Below are 15,590 nucleotides of genomic sequence, written 5' to 3'. Positions count from 1 at the left end.
GCCATACTTTCTAAGTACTTTCAAGTATTTGGGTTCGTTCAGAAGGTTAACTTCAGTGCTTCAGTGCAATCATGTCATTTATGCTTGCAGCTTGCATTTATCAACAGATTGCATGTATGCGGACGTTCGACTGTATCGAAAGGCCGCTATCTCGACTGTTCTATCGGTACGGCCAATACGTTGCGCAACATCCGCTACCATTCATTGCTATCCCAGTTCTAATTACTGCGCTCTGTTCAATTAGCCTCCTTCACATTCATCCCGTTACTGATCCTGTTTATCTTTTCACTCCCCGAAATGCTCCGAGTAAATACGAACGACAAATTATTCATAATCTTTGGCCTTTGTATTATAATAATTATATTCCTGGCCGAGCAGTAACACAGTCCCGAGAAGTACAGGTACCGTTATTGCATTTATTCCATAAAGCAAATAAGTTATTAGTATTGAAATTGGGACAATTTAAGAACTTTTATTCCTTTTTCATCTATTCTTCTTTGTTTTTATTTCGAAATTTTTCCTTTTTTTTTTTCCTTATTTGATGTGTAAAATTTAAATTTCTTGGAGAAAAATATATTACATGGCGAAATGTCTCAAAGCTTCTTCAACATTTATTTCTTATTTGTGTATTATAGCTACTATTCAAATGTCAGTACGAATAGTGGAAAATTCATCAATTAAAAGGAAAGTATTAAAAAGAAATTAATTGGCAGGTAATAGTGGTAAGCCGAGATGGCGGTAATATTCTGGAACGACCATATTCTGAAGCAGTGCGACGTTTGGATTTTTTTATTCAGAATCGTGTCAGATTATATTATATGGGCAAAACATACAGGTAGTGAGTATTTTTAAACCGCATTATTAAATTATGTTCATTTAGATTTATTATTATTCTTGAAATCATTTATGATATGACTAATGCTTCTAATTAAAGACAAGCAGTCTTAGAAAATTTTAGCTACCAATTACAAATGAACATGAACTTCAAGTTTGCTGGGATTGTTTAAATTATCTTAGTTATTTACAAATTTATTAACATCTTAATTTTAATTCATTCAATAACAGGTATCATGATTTATGTCTAAAATGGCGTAATGAAGGATGTCCGGGAAATAAGCATATCCACATTGTCAGTGATCTTTATCAACATGGCATCAATGTCACGTATCCAACTGTGCGATTTGGCTCTGCGTATGTGTTATTTTGTAAATATTTCAAAGTTTCTTTGTCACTCTTTGGAATTTAAGCATGACCGAAACAAATTTTAGAATATCTGAAGTTTTGTTAAGTAATAAGTAATTGAGTGGTGAAAATTGCCAACTCATGTAAATAATTGAAATTCAGGCAACATATATCGAAGTATGCACTCCCTTTTTTATCGTTTAATGGGAAAGAGGATGTGGAAGGCAAGGAAATGAAACTGTTTGAAGTTAACCTTGCAGTGAGCTTTTAAAACAATAAGATCTTGTTCCACTTACTTTATTCACCAGTAAAGTTTTGAGTATTAAGAATGAAAATGCTAATATATTTTTTCAATCCCAATTTTTCCACAAACGAGAAACTTTATTAGCTCTTATAAAACTTCCTGTAAAAACCAATCTAATTTTTCCATTTCCAACTGCCAAAGTCTTATGTGAGACGTTACATATTACTATCGTCAGCATTTTTCGTTATTGTCATTAAGAACTCAAATAAAGATGACAATTCCGACTTTGCTCAAACTTAATCTTATCAGACTCTAATATAAATGGCAAATTGTCGCCTTTCAAAGTAATGTAAACAGGTAAAGTGACCACTATCTTAAAAGATACAGTTCATTTTCTATAATTTCTTAGAAAACTGAAAGAACTTTTTTGACATTTTCAGTGAACATATTTGTTGCTCGGAGGTAGTGAAGATGGGGGCAATAAGAAAGAAGAGATGGTAATAGATTACTTGTGTTTTATTATTCTATACAGCCAGAATCGGGTTGTTTGAAGGTGTTTCATTATCACAAATAATAGTACTGCTTTCTTTTAAAATAAGCTAGTACTGCTTTCTTTTGTAAATTTATTTGTAAATTGACGGAGCAAATCCTTACCATCGAAAATAATTCCTATTTCAAAGTGTTTATTTTCGATCTTTTAATTAGCAGTTTTGGGATAATTGGTTAATGTAACATTATCCATGTTATTTTTAGTTGCCAATAGCTTTAATTAACAAATTTACACCACATTATAAAAATCACTCTTTTTTTGCATAAAATGTTAGCGGGATAAAAAAATCTTTTTGAATCTTGAAGCAGACTCCAAATAGATAGTCAGGATAGTTGGACCTAAATATTCAAGCGGCTAATAAATATGATTTAACGATGACAATATGAGCTTGCTTCAAAAAATTCATTGCTGCGATTGTCGTGGAATGTATTGACTGCCATATATTTTATTTTGCCTCAAACTTGGTGACTAAACCGACAAATCAACAATGATAACAACGCGTAAAGAAAGATATAATTATAAAACACTAAAATAATATCAAAAACCAACCCCAAAATGTAGAATGAATAACTGTAATGGAGGATGGTTGGTTTATATACAGAACTAAGCTGACAACCAGATATCCGGTAGAGGGCATTTAACTGATGTGAAACAAAGATTGTTAACAAATTGTTTTTTATTGTGTGAGAAAAAGGAATTAGCATAATGGCTTAAATGATCTACACATAGATTAGTTACAAATGCGAAATTATTTGGTAAATGACTTATCAGACATCTTGCAGAAGTATTAGAATTTGAATGTAATTTAAATGTATCGTTTTTTACGACAGCGATCAATAGGTATAATAATTATGGTAAATTGAAAACTTGAGATATACAGGAGATTGTTCGCATTTCATATGCAAATATTTTGTTAAAAATGTTATGACCAATTCTGTAAGTATCCAGTATCAACTAATAGTGAGTGAGAGAAGTATCAGATAGTACAAAATATTAACTGTTAGTAAATGATCAGTTAGAACGTCCTCTTCAACTTAAAAAATCTTTACAGAAGTGGTTATATTGGCGGTGCACTTGGCGGGGTATCACTTTTCCGTGAAGCTAACGGTACTACTTCATTAGCTGGTGGTCTTGCTTGGTTCATGATATATCATCTGAAGTTCTTCCCGCGTAATGTTAGTTACATCTCTGGATTGTGGGAGAAGGTAATTTTTTAAGTTCTTTAACATTTGCATCAAAAATCTTGAATTTGAGATATGAGCAAATGGGCATAATTCTCTTTATGGATTATTCAGAGATATTATGCAGTAATAATATTTTATTCTTGATTTCTTAGCTTTTCTCATTTATCTTCCAAATTATAAATGCTAAGTACATACTAAGCATATTGGGGATGAAATTATCTGATGAAATAAAAAACTATAACTTTAATCTGGGAATTACTGAGTAAAACATTATTGAAAAATAACGATTTTGGTATTTCGAAAATGTCTGGTTCGAAAATCAAAATGACATGCATGATATTACTTAATACACATAAATTATGTTATGTGTTAATATTTTTATTTGCAGAAATTACAAGAAGCACTGGACAATTATCCATTTGACCCTTCCATTACTTTCACTTACTTGCATTCACAAACATTAACGGAAGAGTTGAAACGTAATGCAAATTCATTGATTCCACGATTCGTGATAGCATTTTCTATTCTCGTTTTCTTCTCTCTTCTGTGTTCCTTAATGTTTATCGATGGAACGCTCTATGTAGATTGGGTCCTTTCTAAGCCGGTATTATCACTGCTTGGCGTTATCAATGCTGGAATGGGCATCGTTACCGGTATTGGAATCACTAATTTCTGCGGTAATTTTTTCTTAAGATTACATTACTTATATTCATTTATGAAGATTGTAGTAAAATTTTCTCTTTAATAATGAGCCTTTCTGCTTGGTTTATTTTCCCTGAATCTAATCTACACTCTAGCCTAACTCAATTCGCAGTTGTTGTCGAAATATCACTTGCACGGAACTGTTAGAAAAATACTAGCTTACTGAAATAAGCCATTTTAGTACTAAACCAGGTAATTTCAGGCGTGCCATATAGTGATATCGTTGGTGTGATGCCATTTCTTCTAGTGGCTGTAGGTACTGATAATATGTTCTTGATGGTAGCAGCTGTTCGACACACTAATCGGGCCTTTCCGGTGCAAAAACGGATTGGAGAATCTATGAGTGATGCAGCTATATCGATTCTGATAACCTCACTCACCGATGCCTTTTCCTTTGGCGTTGGTGCAATTACTAGGTAGCAATGTTTTATTCAAGTACCTTAATTTCTAAGTGCTCTTCGATTTCTCGATTATTTGATATTCGATAATTGGGATACCATAAAATGTGGCATAAGAATGTGTTATAAGCTCTACTTCAAGTACTTTAGTATTTCTTCGACTTAGTTTTGTCAAAAAAATTCTATCATTATAGCACAAAATGATTCACTCCAGAATTCGGTTTCAATTGTGTTGAATTTTGATTAATAATATATTTTACAGCATTCCAGCAGTACAAATTTTCTGCATTTACACTGGTGTTGCAATAACAGTTACATTTATTTATCAAGTAAATTATTCCTTATTTGCCTTGAAGTGAACATAAAATGGTAGAATAATCCTGGAACTACCAAGACTGTGAAATTTTTTTTTTTCTTTTTAAATATTTTCTAAAGTATCTACTGGTCAAATAGAGGAAAAAAAATCTACAAACAGATATCCTTCTTTTGTGCACTGCTGTCGTTGGCTACAGAATGGGAAGCAGCAGGACTTCATTGTGTTTGGCTTCAACCAACCGTACCAGATACATTTATTAAATCAACACCATTTAAATATCGATTGTTTTGGATGGGTTCTAGAGCAGATCAGGATCCAAAAAATCTGGAGAGAAATCTGAAAGATACAACTACAAAAACGTTCTTCAAGGAATGGTTAGCAAAGAGTAATTTGCAATTCAAGTTTTAGTTAAATTTCAGTGCCCAGTAAACTGTACTTCCACTTCTATGTTGTCTGTTTCAGGTTTGCCCCAGTATTAATGAATCCGGTAGTGAAGATCCTTGTTGTCATGTGGTTTTTCATTTATATTTGTCTATCTATGTACGGCTGCCTTCACTTACGAGAGGGCCTTGAACCAATTAATCTATTAGTGCAAGATTCGTATGCCATACCGCATTATCGTTATTTGGAAAAGTACTTCTGGAATTATGGTGCTCCTCTTCAGGTACTTATTTATAATCTAGATGAAGATGTTGTTACCACCTTTTCATAACGATCGAGGTTCATTAGCTTGCAATAAATAAATTAGCTTAGGCTTGGCCAGTATTTTGATGCTTTCACTTCTAAATGATGTCAGGGGGTCAAGGAGTAAATATCTATCCTCTATAACATGCAGTAATATATCTATGGTGAATTTAATTTCCAGATTGTGGTAAACAATGCGCCTGATCTGAGAGACAGAAGTGAAAGGAGGCGAGTGCAGTCCATGGTACATGCTTTTGCTAACACAAAATATTCGATTGGTAAGTGAATTTACAGATAAGAGTTTCGAGTTTCATCAGCATATTAAAATTATCCTGGAGTTCTTTTAGTTCATTCTTAAATTTTTCAAGATTTGAATGAGTTTTGAAATATAACGCTGTTAATTTAATACTTGCTTATAATCAACTATTACTTAATATTTTTAAGGTGACGATAGCATACAGTTCTGGCTGAAGGAAATGGAAATTTACTATGAGAAGGAATTGGAAATGAACATTGTTGATTCAGAAATATACGGAATGGCAGAACATTTTTTTTCGGCAAAAGCTCAGGATGTTTGGAATGAAGATGTCATTTGGGAAATCAATAAACAGGGACTATACAGCATTCGAAGTTTTAGGTATATGGAGATTTTATCGATTTTTCATGACGCTTTATTTTTTTTATTTTTATCATTAACTGAAAAGCATTGCGTTTAAGATGGAATTTCTTTTGTTCAATTTCAGAAACTCTTATATGTGCAGTTTTCATTCATTGTAAAAAAAAAGAATAAACTTAATTCCGGCATTCCCAGTTTCCCTCAATCTTCACTAAAGTGCAATATAACAGATTCTTGGTGGGTATGAAACACATTTCGAAAACATATTATCAAGAAGAGGCAACAAAAACATTTCGAGAAGTGGCTGAACGTTATTCATCCTATAATGTCACCACATTTTCACCGCTATGGCTCTTCACTGACCAATATGCCATTGTAATTTCCAACACTATACAAAATATTCGTTAGTTTCTTGATTTTAATACTTCAATTTTTAGATGTTTGATCCAGTTTAGTATTCGTATAATTTGGTTGCTTACAGTGATAGCACTAGTGGTGATGATCATAATTGCGATGCTCTTAATACCGCAGCCGCTTTGCTCGGTCTGGGTAGCATTCTCTATCGCGTCCATCGATCTGGGCGTCATTGGTTTCATGACATTATGGGATGTCAATCTGGTAATGGTTTTTTAATATCAGATTCGAGATAAATTATAAATGTGCGTAAAGTGTAAGTTTTATATGTGAAAAAATAGGATAGGAAAAATGAGAATATTGGGAAGTAACGCGGTGGATAGGAAAAAACTTAAAGTTTCTTAAAAACAAAATTTTAACAGGATGCAATATCAATGATTACGATAATAATGTCAATTGGCTTTTCGGTTGATTATTCGGCACATATCACCTATGGATATGTTATCTCTGCTGAGTCTACCCCGGAGCAGCGAGTTAAAACAGCGCTTGGAGCGCTTGGATGGCCTGTCACGCAGGGAGCGATGTCAACAATTCTGGCTGTTGTTGTTTTGGCTGATATACCGGCTTACATGATCGTTACTTTCTTCAAAGTATCATATATCATTTTACTATTTATTCACTCCAATTCCTACATCGCAATTAATTCAGGTTTCATGACATCCAAATTTAATAAATCGTAGAAAACATTGCTATTTCAATTAATCAGAGGAAACTGTGTAACTTAATCCTTTAACACTTCCAGACAGTGTCGTTGTCAATTGTGCTTGGTCTTCTTCATGGCCTCGTATTTCTACCAGTGATGCTTTCTTGGTTTGTTGGTGGTTCTTGCGTTCTTCCTTCCATCGACGATAAGGCTTGTTTCGTGTCTCACATAAATGTTGTAACGGGTCAAACAGAGTATCACTCATCTATTTTTGGAAATTCTAGATTTAATAGTTCCAGTCTTTTGGGAGATGATAAGACGGTTTTGTTCTGCATTATAGAGGAAGTTGTTTAACTCAATAGAAACTGTGAAATATCATAGATTTCCTGGACTAAATAGTTTTGTTGACTTAAAGAATAACGTTTAGTAATTATTTAAGGTGAATGAATCAGTAAAGAATCAGTCAGGAGAACAGAATTTGCATAATGCGTCAATAACTGGGCAACCTGAAGATATTAGAGAAGTGACAGAGACTGTAGTGCAACCGTACGGTCCCTATGGTATTTATTTATCTCGAAATATTCCTACTCGACGAAGCTACCCTCGCCAGATAAAGCCTAGTCCGGATTGCATAAGTCCATTAGCAAAACCATCTCGGAAGCTTACTGAAGCTAATTCAAATCCATTTTAACTACGTGTATTGTGCTTTACAAAAACTGCAAAATTCTCGGTGTATGTGCTATGACAATTTCGATGCAACTTTTTATAGAATATATATGTTATCATTCTGTTGGTCATTAAGAGAAGATATTAATTCTCGAAGTCCTACGAAATTTAAAAACCAAGTCGACCGGTCTCTATAAGAAGTTCCAGAAAATGTTTGTCGAAAAAGTGAGAACTTGCATTTAAAGCAGCTTCATCTCTTCGTCGAAAGATTACGATCATAATATTTTAGCTGTAAATGATTGCTAGATTTACAGGTTCTTACATGCACACAGATTTATTCTGAAAAAAATTTCAATTTAGATTCTCTTATAATTTTTTCTTTATTCTCTGTTGAGAAAAAAAAAAGAGAAAAATTAGGCTAATAGCATTGTAAAAAGAGATGCAAATGTTTTTTTTTTGTTTAAAACATCAAAGCTACTAATTATATTCAAATTTAATTGGTAGGAATTCTTAGCCTTTGTATATTTCAATCCTTAATCACAACTAGTCATTTTCATCATCTTTTCATACTTGTTATTTATATATGTATATGAAAACAATACAGTTCATTCGCTCCTTTCTTTCTGCTTCATTCCATATAATTAGAATCGTATTTGTCTCTATTCATGCTAATAGTATATTGGTTTTTTCATCAAAATTTGCAAACCGTTATTCACTGATGATGTGCTGAAGTATTTATTTATTGTCACTGTAAGTAAATTAAGGAAATAAACATGATTCACACAAAAACTTAAAGTAGAAAAGTTCATATCCAATCAGATCAGAAATAAGGTTAATGTGAAGCTTACAAGTTCTTGTATGCACTCAGATGTACTTTGTGAATACTAGCAGCACATAGATAAAAAAACAAGACGAAGGTACCCGCCATAAGCAGCTAGTCCGAGTCGTTATCATTTTTTAAAACCAATCTCCGTTTATTGAATCAGTTATCCGGGTTACTGCTCGGTCACTATAAAAGGTGAAATGAGGTGATTCAGGAAGATCCCATCACTGCAATGAGAGTGGGAGGAGTGATTTTCATTCAGTGTGTTGATGAATTCAGTTAGCTACTTGTTCTGACTGTGGCGCAAGTGTCGCGAACATTGTGTCCTTGCAGGGCTTGGTTCTGCTGTAACTTATTAGTGTGCAGTTACGGTGTTGCATTTTTCGAGAGTAGTATATTAGAGCATATTGGTTGACTGTGCTGGACAATTTTGTTCGAGGAGGATCTGGTGTTAGGTGATGTTCGATGAAGGTATTGTACTTATCCTTATTCCATATTGTTATTAAAATTGCTGTAAGTTATTTCTTTCGTGTTCCACTTTCAATAATTTCAGTTTGATTCAAAATTCCAAATTATTTTGCTATCATAAATTGTTGTAAATTTGGAAGTTTTGTTATAAGTTTCTAGGCTAAAATTTAGATGACTTACAGCATGTGAACATAGTCCAACAGGGCATATCACTACTGATCCTGAAGACCTGCTTGGTCGTCGTTACAAACGAGGAAATTCTGAATCAGGTATGATATATGCATGAGATAAGCAGTTGTAGAATTATATTCACGTTGAACATTGTAAGAGTTGTCACGAACATTTTTCACATTGGCATAAAACATTTTGAGATGCTTTTAATTGTGATTTCTAACATTAGCACACATTATAGATAGGTCTAAGTTGACTTTTAATACTCTACTTTTTATTTATATGGTACTTATATCTATATTTCATCTCGTGCTGTGAATAATCTTTGTTTCAGTTCGACATCTTTCGGTACGAGTTCGTGTTGCGGAAGAAGAAATTAAAAAATATCGATTGCAAAATGAAGTCCTGAAGAAAACCGTCACAAAAATGACCAAAGAATTATATGATAAGCAATGTGAGATAGAAAGTTTACGGAAAGCATTCGAACAACAAATTGATGATCTTCAACATCAGTTATCAAAGAAGGAACATGAGGTTAAGTAATTGAAATATTGGAGAAATTTTTTGCTATATTTTGTTGTTTCTCAGTGGATTCTCAACTTCTACATTTGAAAGGTTGACTGAAGGGTGGGTTCGACATGTATCAGTATGTTGGAATTTATACAAACTGTTGCTACTGAAACTTTTACAGGATAAAATAAGCAAATTTGAAACTGTAATGTCGCTTTTACAAGGTAGTTCAGGTGTGTTTTGCTTGGTTCTCTTTTCATACGAAATTTTTAATTGCTTGTTAAAGAAAGTTTAGTATCTTATGTATTTCACGGATTTTATTTAGATATAATTGATCAGATATTGTCATGAGAATTTTTTAGAAACATGTATCCAACAGTCTTTTTTTTTTTAACTTATGTTTTAGGTCCTTTCAAGACATATGAACCTCCATTTTCATTTCTTGATGAACCGAAACAGGAGACGGTGAATGCAGAAGCTCAGACAGATGATTGGATGCTACGATTTGTACAAAAGTCAATTAATGCAGGTAACGGAGTCGTGAGTTGAGAACATATATAGAAATTACATTATATATTTGGTAGCTAGTAGTATAAAAAAATCGCGTTATATATTTTTGATGTAAGATTTTTCCTTACTTATGCTTGGTTATGCTTGGATTTTATTTTTTTGAACAAAGTTCTGGTCGCTTTACATCCTTTTCTCGCAATGTTTTTTATTTAGTAAATATTCAACTAGATTTGTAGCAGTTGCTGGACCTAGCATAATTGTAAAACATTTGGCTGCTAATGAAAATAACAGTTCCGAAAGATATGAAAAACTGACAGAAGAAATCGCAAAGCTGGAGAATGAGAAATTTTTTCTGATTACGCAGCTAAAATTAACCAGGTATGATGGCCATATTTATTTGATTACTATGATTCTTCCATTGTTGTATCCAAAATTTACAATGTTGTTTATAAGTCGGAACAAGTTGTTGATTTTTTTGTAAAATCTACAAATTATTTGGTGATAGGCATTTATTACTGAACAAGGAATTTTAATCAAAAAAAAAAAAAAAAATCAGTTTCTATCACTGACAGAAACAAACTGGAAAGTTTCGAACTGCAAGAAGCGCAAAAAATGAGTTTGGAAAATCGACTGGTAATTCTGACCGAAATGAATGAATGTCTTGTTGTAAGTTGCTCTTTCATATTATTCAAACCTCTTTATGAATGAAACTATTCCAATAAAGATTGGGATTAGTCGGTAGGCTCTGTCTATTTCAACAGCTTAACAGGCTCTATTTCAGCTAATTTTTCGTATCTTATTCTTTTTTATATAGCAGTAATTACTGTGACACCTTTCTAAGCTAGTTTGAAAAGAATTTTTAAGATCAAATGCGACAGTTGAGAATCAGTTGTTTTTTAGAAAAAGTATGACCAAAAACTTTGGAAAGATCATCGAAAGTTAGGTTGTTAATTATATAGTTCAAGCATCTTCGTAGGATAATTTCATGATAGTGATTTTCAGTTCTCGTGTTGGCATATTCTAGTTAAAAAAAAAAGTAGTAAGCTATATCATTAAAGTAATATCATTAAGCAGAAGTTATCGTCTTTCTTTATTTTAGAAAGAGAATGAGCGTATTAAAGAAATAGCCGCATCAAAAATGGCTGGAGACAGTGGCACGATGGAAGAGAAGCGTAAAATTATTGATTTAACATTAAAGTGTCAGGCAAAGTTAGTTGCTTTTTTCTAATGCATTCAACTGAGAAAAGAACTTTCAGTATTTTTATATATGGCAAAATTTATATGTAGCAACAAAAACATCTCCTTTTTTAGAGTGGATGAGTTACAGATAGAATTGGATTGGAAGTCACAGAAATTGCAAGAGCAACTACAAATCAATCGGGTTTTGTGAGTGAACTGTGTCTTCTGTTACTTCTCTATTGGTTTTTATTGTTATTGCCAAAGAAATCCTTTTTTGAAAGACCTAGTGAAATATCTGAATCATGGAATTCTTAGTGTAGGTCAACAAACTTGGAAAATGTGAAAGAGCAATTAAGTGCAGGGGATTGCGAGGTTGTGGATGTAATTGGAAATGGTGCGGAAATTTTAAAAAGATATGAAAATGAAATCAATGAATTAAAAAAGAAGCTCGCTCAATATGTATGTTTTTTTTTTTTTTTTTTCGGTTTGATGTCTTTTTATGTCCCGTCAGGCGTTCAAGAAGACTGTCTTCTTATACTGGAAAGTATTCGAGCACTTTCTCTTATCTTTCAATGTGTATCTATTTTTTTTTTCTGCTTACTTATTTATTTTTGGATGAAAATTTTTATATGATCTTCTAGCAATGAAGCAGATTGGTTGGAAATAAAATTACTTAAAGATTTATGCTTAACTTACTTAAAAAAAACTCCATTTCAGGACGAATTGCCTGATCCATCTGTAAAAATTTTGCACATGAAGATGAATCCTCTGCAGACAGCTCATCAGGATTATAAAGAATTTCAAGCTAAGAAAAAGCGAAAATTGGTATTTCAAATACTTAATTTATTAGTTCTGCAAAATCACACCAAAGAAAAAAAATTCTTTACAACATCTCTACATCAGTTTGATCCTGTCTCGTCCTTTATTTATGATTTTTTCTTCAGAACGAGTCTTTACCCTTTTTGAATGAAGATAACGATAATTTGATTCCTACATTACGGAAAAAGCAGCGTACTGAGATGACGAAACAGTTAGCAGGTAAGCAAACGGTATTTATATTCCTTAGTAGCTAATAGACTATAAAATCAAATTGTTAAAAAATAGTCAAATTTCTATTCGTTTTCTTAAATTGTTTTACAAAAGGTATTTGTACACTGGAATTAGCGAAGCGGGAAGGCATGTTGAGTTTTACAAGAAGGATAAAATAAAGTCACCTGAAGTTATGTAAATGTAAATATAATCATTAAAAATAAATTCATTTTCAGATATGCAATTCCAATTACACAAAGTAAAGAAAGAAAAGGAGAGAGCTCTAAAAATACAGAGTAATTTGGTTAAAAAGTATCGCGCTTTTGTGACTGCTCTCTCCGGATTACAAATAAAAATGAAAGAGGATGATCTGGTACAGGTTGAAAGCATTTTTGATCCGGGAAATTATTTTATTTTCAAGGTCATGTTTTGTAATGCTTTGTGTTTTAAACTGTAAACTGCGTGTAGAATTTCTTATTTATACCGTTCTTTCAGGTCTATTTTTCAAGGCTTGAAAAACCGGACTCTTTAACTTTCGCACTGAAACTTTAAATTTTTCATCACTCAAATAAATCTAAATCATACATTTTTCGAGCTCCCATCGTAATTATGTTTAAGATATGTTATTTTAATTATGTCATCTTAATTATTTATTTTTTAGGTGCATGATTATGGAAAAACGATTAGTTTATTGGAAACAGATTATGCGACTCAGTGGTCGGCACAAATTCGTGAATATCTGCAAGGGAGAAATTCAACTCCCGCTTTTTTAGCAGCTATTACCTTAATACTTGATGAGCGAGCTGAAAGCACAACTACTATGCCATTTTATCCCTCTGATTAAAAGCGAAATATTTTACGCACGTTGTTTTGTTAGCAATATTACAATATCTGTGCGTTAATTTTCTAAGCGAAGAATAACTTTATCTCGAAAGTCATGATTTTTCCTTTTCTATCATCAGGTTAAAAATTTAGCTCAGTGCAAGAAAGTGAATTTCCAGACTTAAAGAAAAGATTTCGTATCACTACATATTTCTTCAAATTTTATATTGTTGAGTTTTCTTGTTGAATTTTGCATGTTTGCAGATATATTTTAGTAAGAAAGTTTGTTTCGTCATTTTCTCTAATATTTCGTGCCATCAGTAATTTTATTTTCGAAACTTTAAATCTTTTCTGATGTGTTTTTCATTTCTCATTCTAGGATATTAAAATGATTCTATGCATTCTGTTATATAATTGGAAGTTCAACTTGGAATACTGTTTGAATTTCCGTGCTGTAAAAACAAAATGGAGTATGTGACTACAAATTTGATACATTTGGCATCATATGTTAGTTCAGATAAGAAGGGAAAATCTAAAGCATCCATTATGGTACACTACAATATAGTAATTTTTTTCTTTTTATGCAAAGTCTTCAGTAAAAATGCTTTCAGCATTGTTTATTAGTAGTTTGATGTTACTGTGAATTACTAATAACTAGTGTTATATCATGAATATTTCTTTGTAAATAAAGCCAGGTATGAGAGAACGTGAATTTCAATTTGACAAAGAGTCAAATGTGATGGCTACGAATTCATCAGAATTATGAGAGTCATAATCCCGAGGACTGAGTATCACAATGAAATGCAGAAACATTGGTACGAATATATACGGCAAGTAGAGTAAGAATGATGTAAATTAGGACTTGGTGAGGCTCTAGTGCTGTTTTGATCTCGACATTCTACCATTACTTGAAAATTCAAAAACTTATTGGAAATAAAGGTTCAGTGTTGCTCTTATAAAGAAAAAACTTGTTGGGAATGGAATTATCACCAACAATATTTCTCAATCATTTCCATTGTTGTGATAATTGTGCATGATTGTTGGGGAACACATCTTCAACCAGTAGCAGTGGTAAGGACACTGATATAATACTCAAATGTAGGAAAGGTGAGTGGCGAATAGTTTAAATTGGATGCAAACAGACTGTTATCATTGTTTCCGGTTTAGAATCGTATCACTGCTATTATCACACTGACATCATCAATAACACAGAGAGGTGTAAGGCATTTCTGCAGAACAGTCTCTGTTTAGTTCGGATTGATCATTGCAACTCATTGCATTCTCTCCACCTCTCATCTTCCTCATCCTTATTTAATTCATTTCTAAAAATTCCAACTTCTCTCAAGAACTAATCTTTGTCTGAACTCATCCTGCTCCTTTGTCCCCAGCAACGACAGCAATATCTACTTGCATCGATCAATTAACCTTAACAACTTCTCGTTCACATCCATGTAACTAGCTAGGTGTTTATTTGTCTCCAATATTCTTAATATGCCAAGATTTGCAAAACATTTAGCAGCAGTAACCTCTAGAAGATTAGCTTCTCACTGTAGTGTGTAGCAATGTTTACAGACAGACAGGATGAGCCAGCAGAACGAAGATAATAACCATTGTCCTCTGTTCAACGAAAAACAGAATATTAGCATTGTCAAATAGAAGAAGAGCACACTTGAGCCTTACTACTCATTTTATCGTCTTTCCCTCGGTACCTTTATGTCACAAGTACTAGTAAAGACCAATCATCAAAATATTAGCAGCAGACACGTTTCACGCCCTCTTATCTGCCTTCCTTACCTTTCCTAATTCTATTCCAATATTTATAATAATTCGTGCAAGGCTCAAGTATCTTGATTTATTCATCTTTGCTCTACTCTGCTGATCGCTAGGTTTAATCATTAAAAACATTCGTACTAGGTTACGTAAGGACACGAGCCACGTTCACGCTCTCCCTAGTTTGTTTTAATCGTTATAGAGGTTTGTTTTCACTACATATATACAAGTACACAACTGATTCCTTAACAATCCGCCTTGTGTCATGCTGCAGCTGTGCACTTCATCATCAGAACATAGGCTGGTAATTTGTAGCAGCAATAAATAACTAGAATTATCTATCGTTAACTTACTTTCATTCATTAATTAGTGGTCACGAAAGTTTTTTATACCAAGAACCTGTATTCTCGGCATTGCTCAGTCGCGAAACATTCATTTTATCCCACCTGGAGTTAAGTATCACTGCTAACATAGGAAGCTTTCAGCATTTATTCATGAGATCCATGGGTCTTGCTCTCTCTGTCGATATTCATTCTTGCGTGATATTTGTCACGCAGTATCTCAGTCACCTGGTACTTCCATCACTGCAAAGAAATTGCGGGAGAATTATACTGCACGCGGTAGAATAATAATATGTGCTGTGATTATCGCTGATAATTGCTTCTATTTTAAAAACAAGTCAAAATTAGCTGTTCATATTGTGATAATT

At 32.9% G+C, this 15,590-nt stretch overlaps 2 protein-coding genes across 5 annotated transcripts; both read left to right on the top strand.

Moving 5' to 3' along the window:
- Nucleotides 1-116: 116 nt before the first annotated feature.
- Nucleotides 117-7,624, top strand: Bma-ptr-2 (Patched family protein; the record flags this gene model as incomplete). Of its 4 annotated transcripts, none has more annotated exons than XM_043080642.1 (16): nucleotides 117-401; nucleotides 714-835; nucleotides 1,066-1,191; nucleotides 3,028-3,181; nucleotides 3,549-3,837; nucleotides 4,065-4,278; nucleotides 4,523-4,589; nucleotides 4,736-4,950; nucleotides 5,039-5,240; nucleotides 5,442-5,538; nucleotides 5,705-5,897; nucleotides 6,107-6,279; nucleotides 6,358-6,494; nucleotides 6,653-6,880; nucleotides 7,033-7,143; nucleotides 7,373-7,624. In XM_043080642.1, the coding sequence occupies 16 exons, from the start codon at nucleotides 117-119 to the stop codon at nucleotides 7,622-7,624; spliced, it is 2,865 nt and encodes a 954-aa protein (XP_042936576.1). The 4 variants fall into 4 exon arrangements, with proteins under 4 accessions (XP_042936576.1, XP_042936577.1, XP_042936578.1 ...); XM_043080643.1 differs by having other exon boundaries at nucleotides 7,033-7,254; XM_043080644.1 differs by lacking the exons at nucleotides 117-401; nucleotides 714-835; nucleotides 1,066-1,191; ... (2 more) ...; nucleotides 4,065-4,278; nucleotides 4,523-4,589 and having other exon boundaries at nucleotides 4,868-4,950; nucleotides 7,033-7,254.
- A 1,256-nt stretch (nucleotides 7,625-8,880) lies between these two features.
- Nucleotides 8,881-13,133, top strand: Bma-mdf-1 (Uncharacterized protein; the record flags this gene model as incomplete). Its single annotated transcript, XM_043080641.1, has 14 exons — nucleotides 8,881-8,893; nucleotides 9,073-9,159; nucleotides 9,396-9,595; nucleotides 9,753-9,804; nucleotides 9,978-10,100; nucleotides 10,318-10,459; nucleotides 10,654-10,747; nucleotides 11,181-11,290; nucleotides 11,393-11,467; nucleotides 11,581-11,719; nucleotides 11,978-12,085; nucleotides 12,205-12,298; nucleotides 12,526-12,710; nucleotides 12,951-13,133. 14 exons carry the CDS (start codon nucleotides 8,881-8,883, stop codon nucleotides 13,131-13,133), a joined length of 1,605 nt encoding a protein of 534 aa, XP_042936575.1.
- Between the last annotated feature and the right edge of the window lie 2,457 nt (nucleotides 13,134-15,590).

The sequence above is a fragment of the Brugia malayi genome (genome assembly GCF_000002995.4).
Source record: "Brugia malayi strain FR3 genome assembly, contig: Bm_v4_Chr3_scaffold_001, whole genome shotgun sequence".
Classification (NCBI taxonomy): Eukaryota; Metazoa; Nematoda; class Chromadorea; order Rhabditida; family Onchocercidae; genus Brugia; species Brugia malayi.
This window is presented reverse-complemented; position numbering and strand designations above follow the sequence as displayed.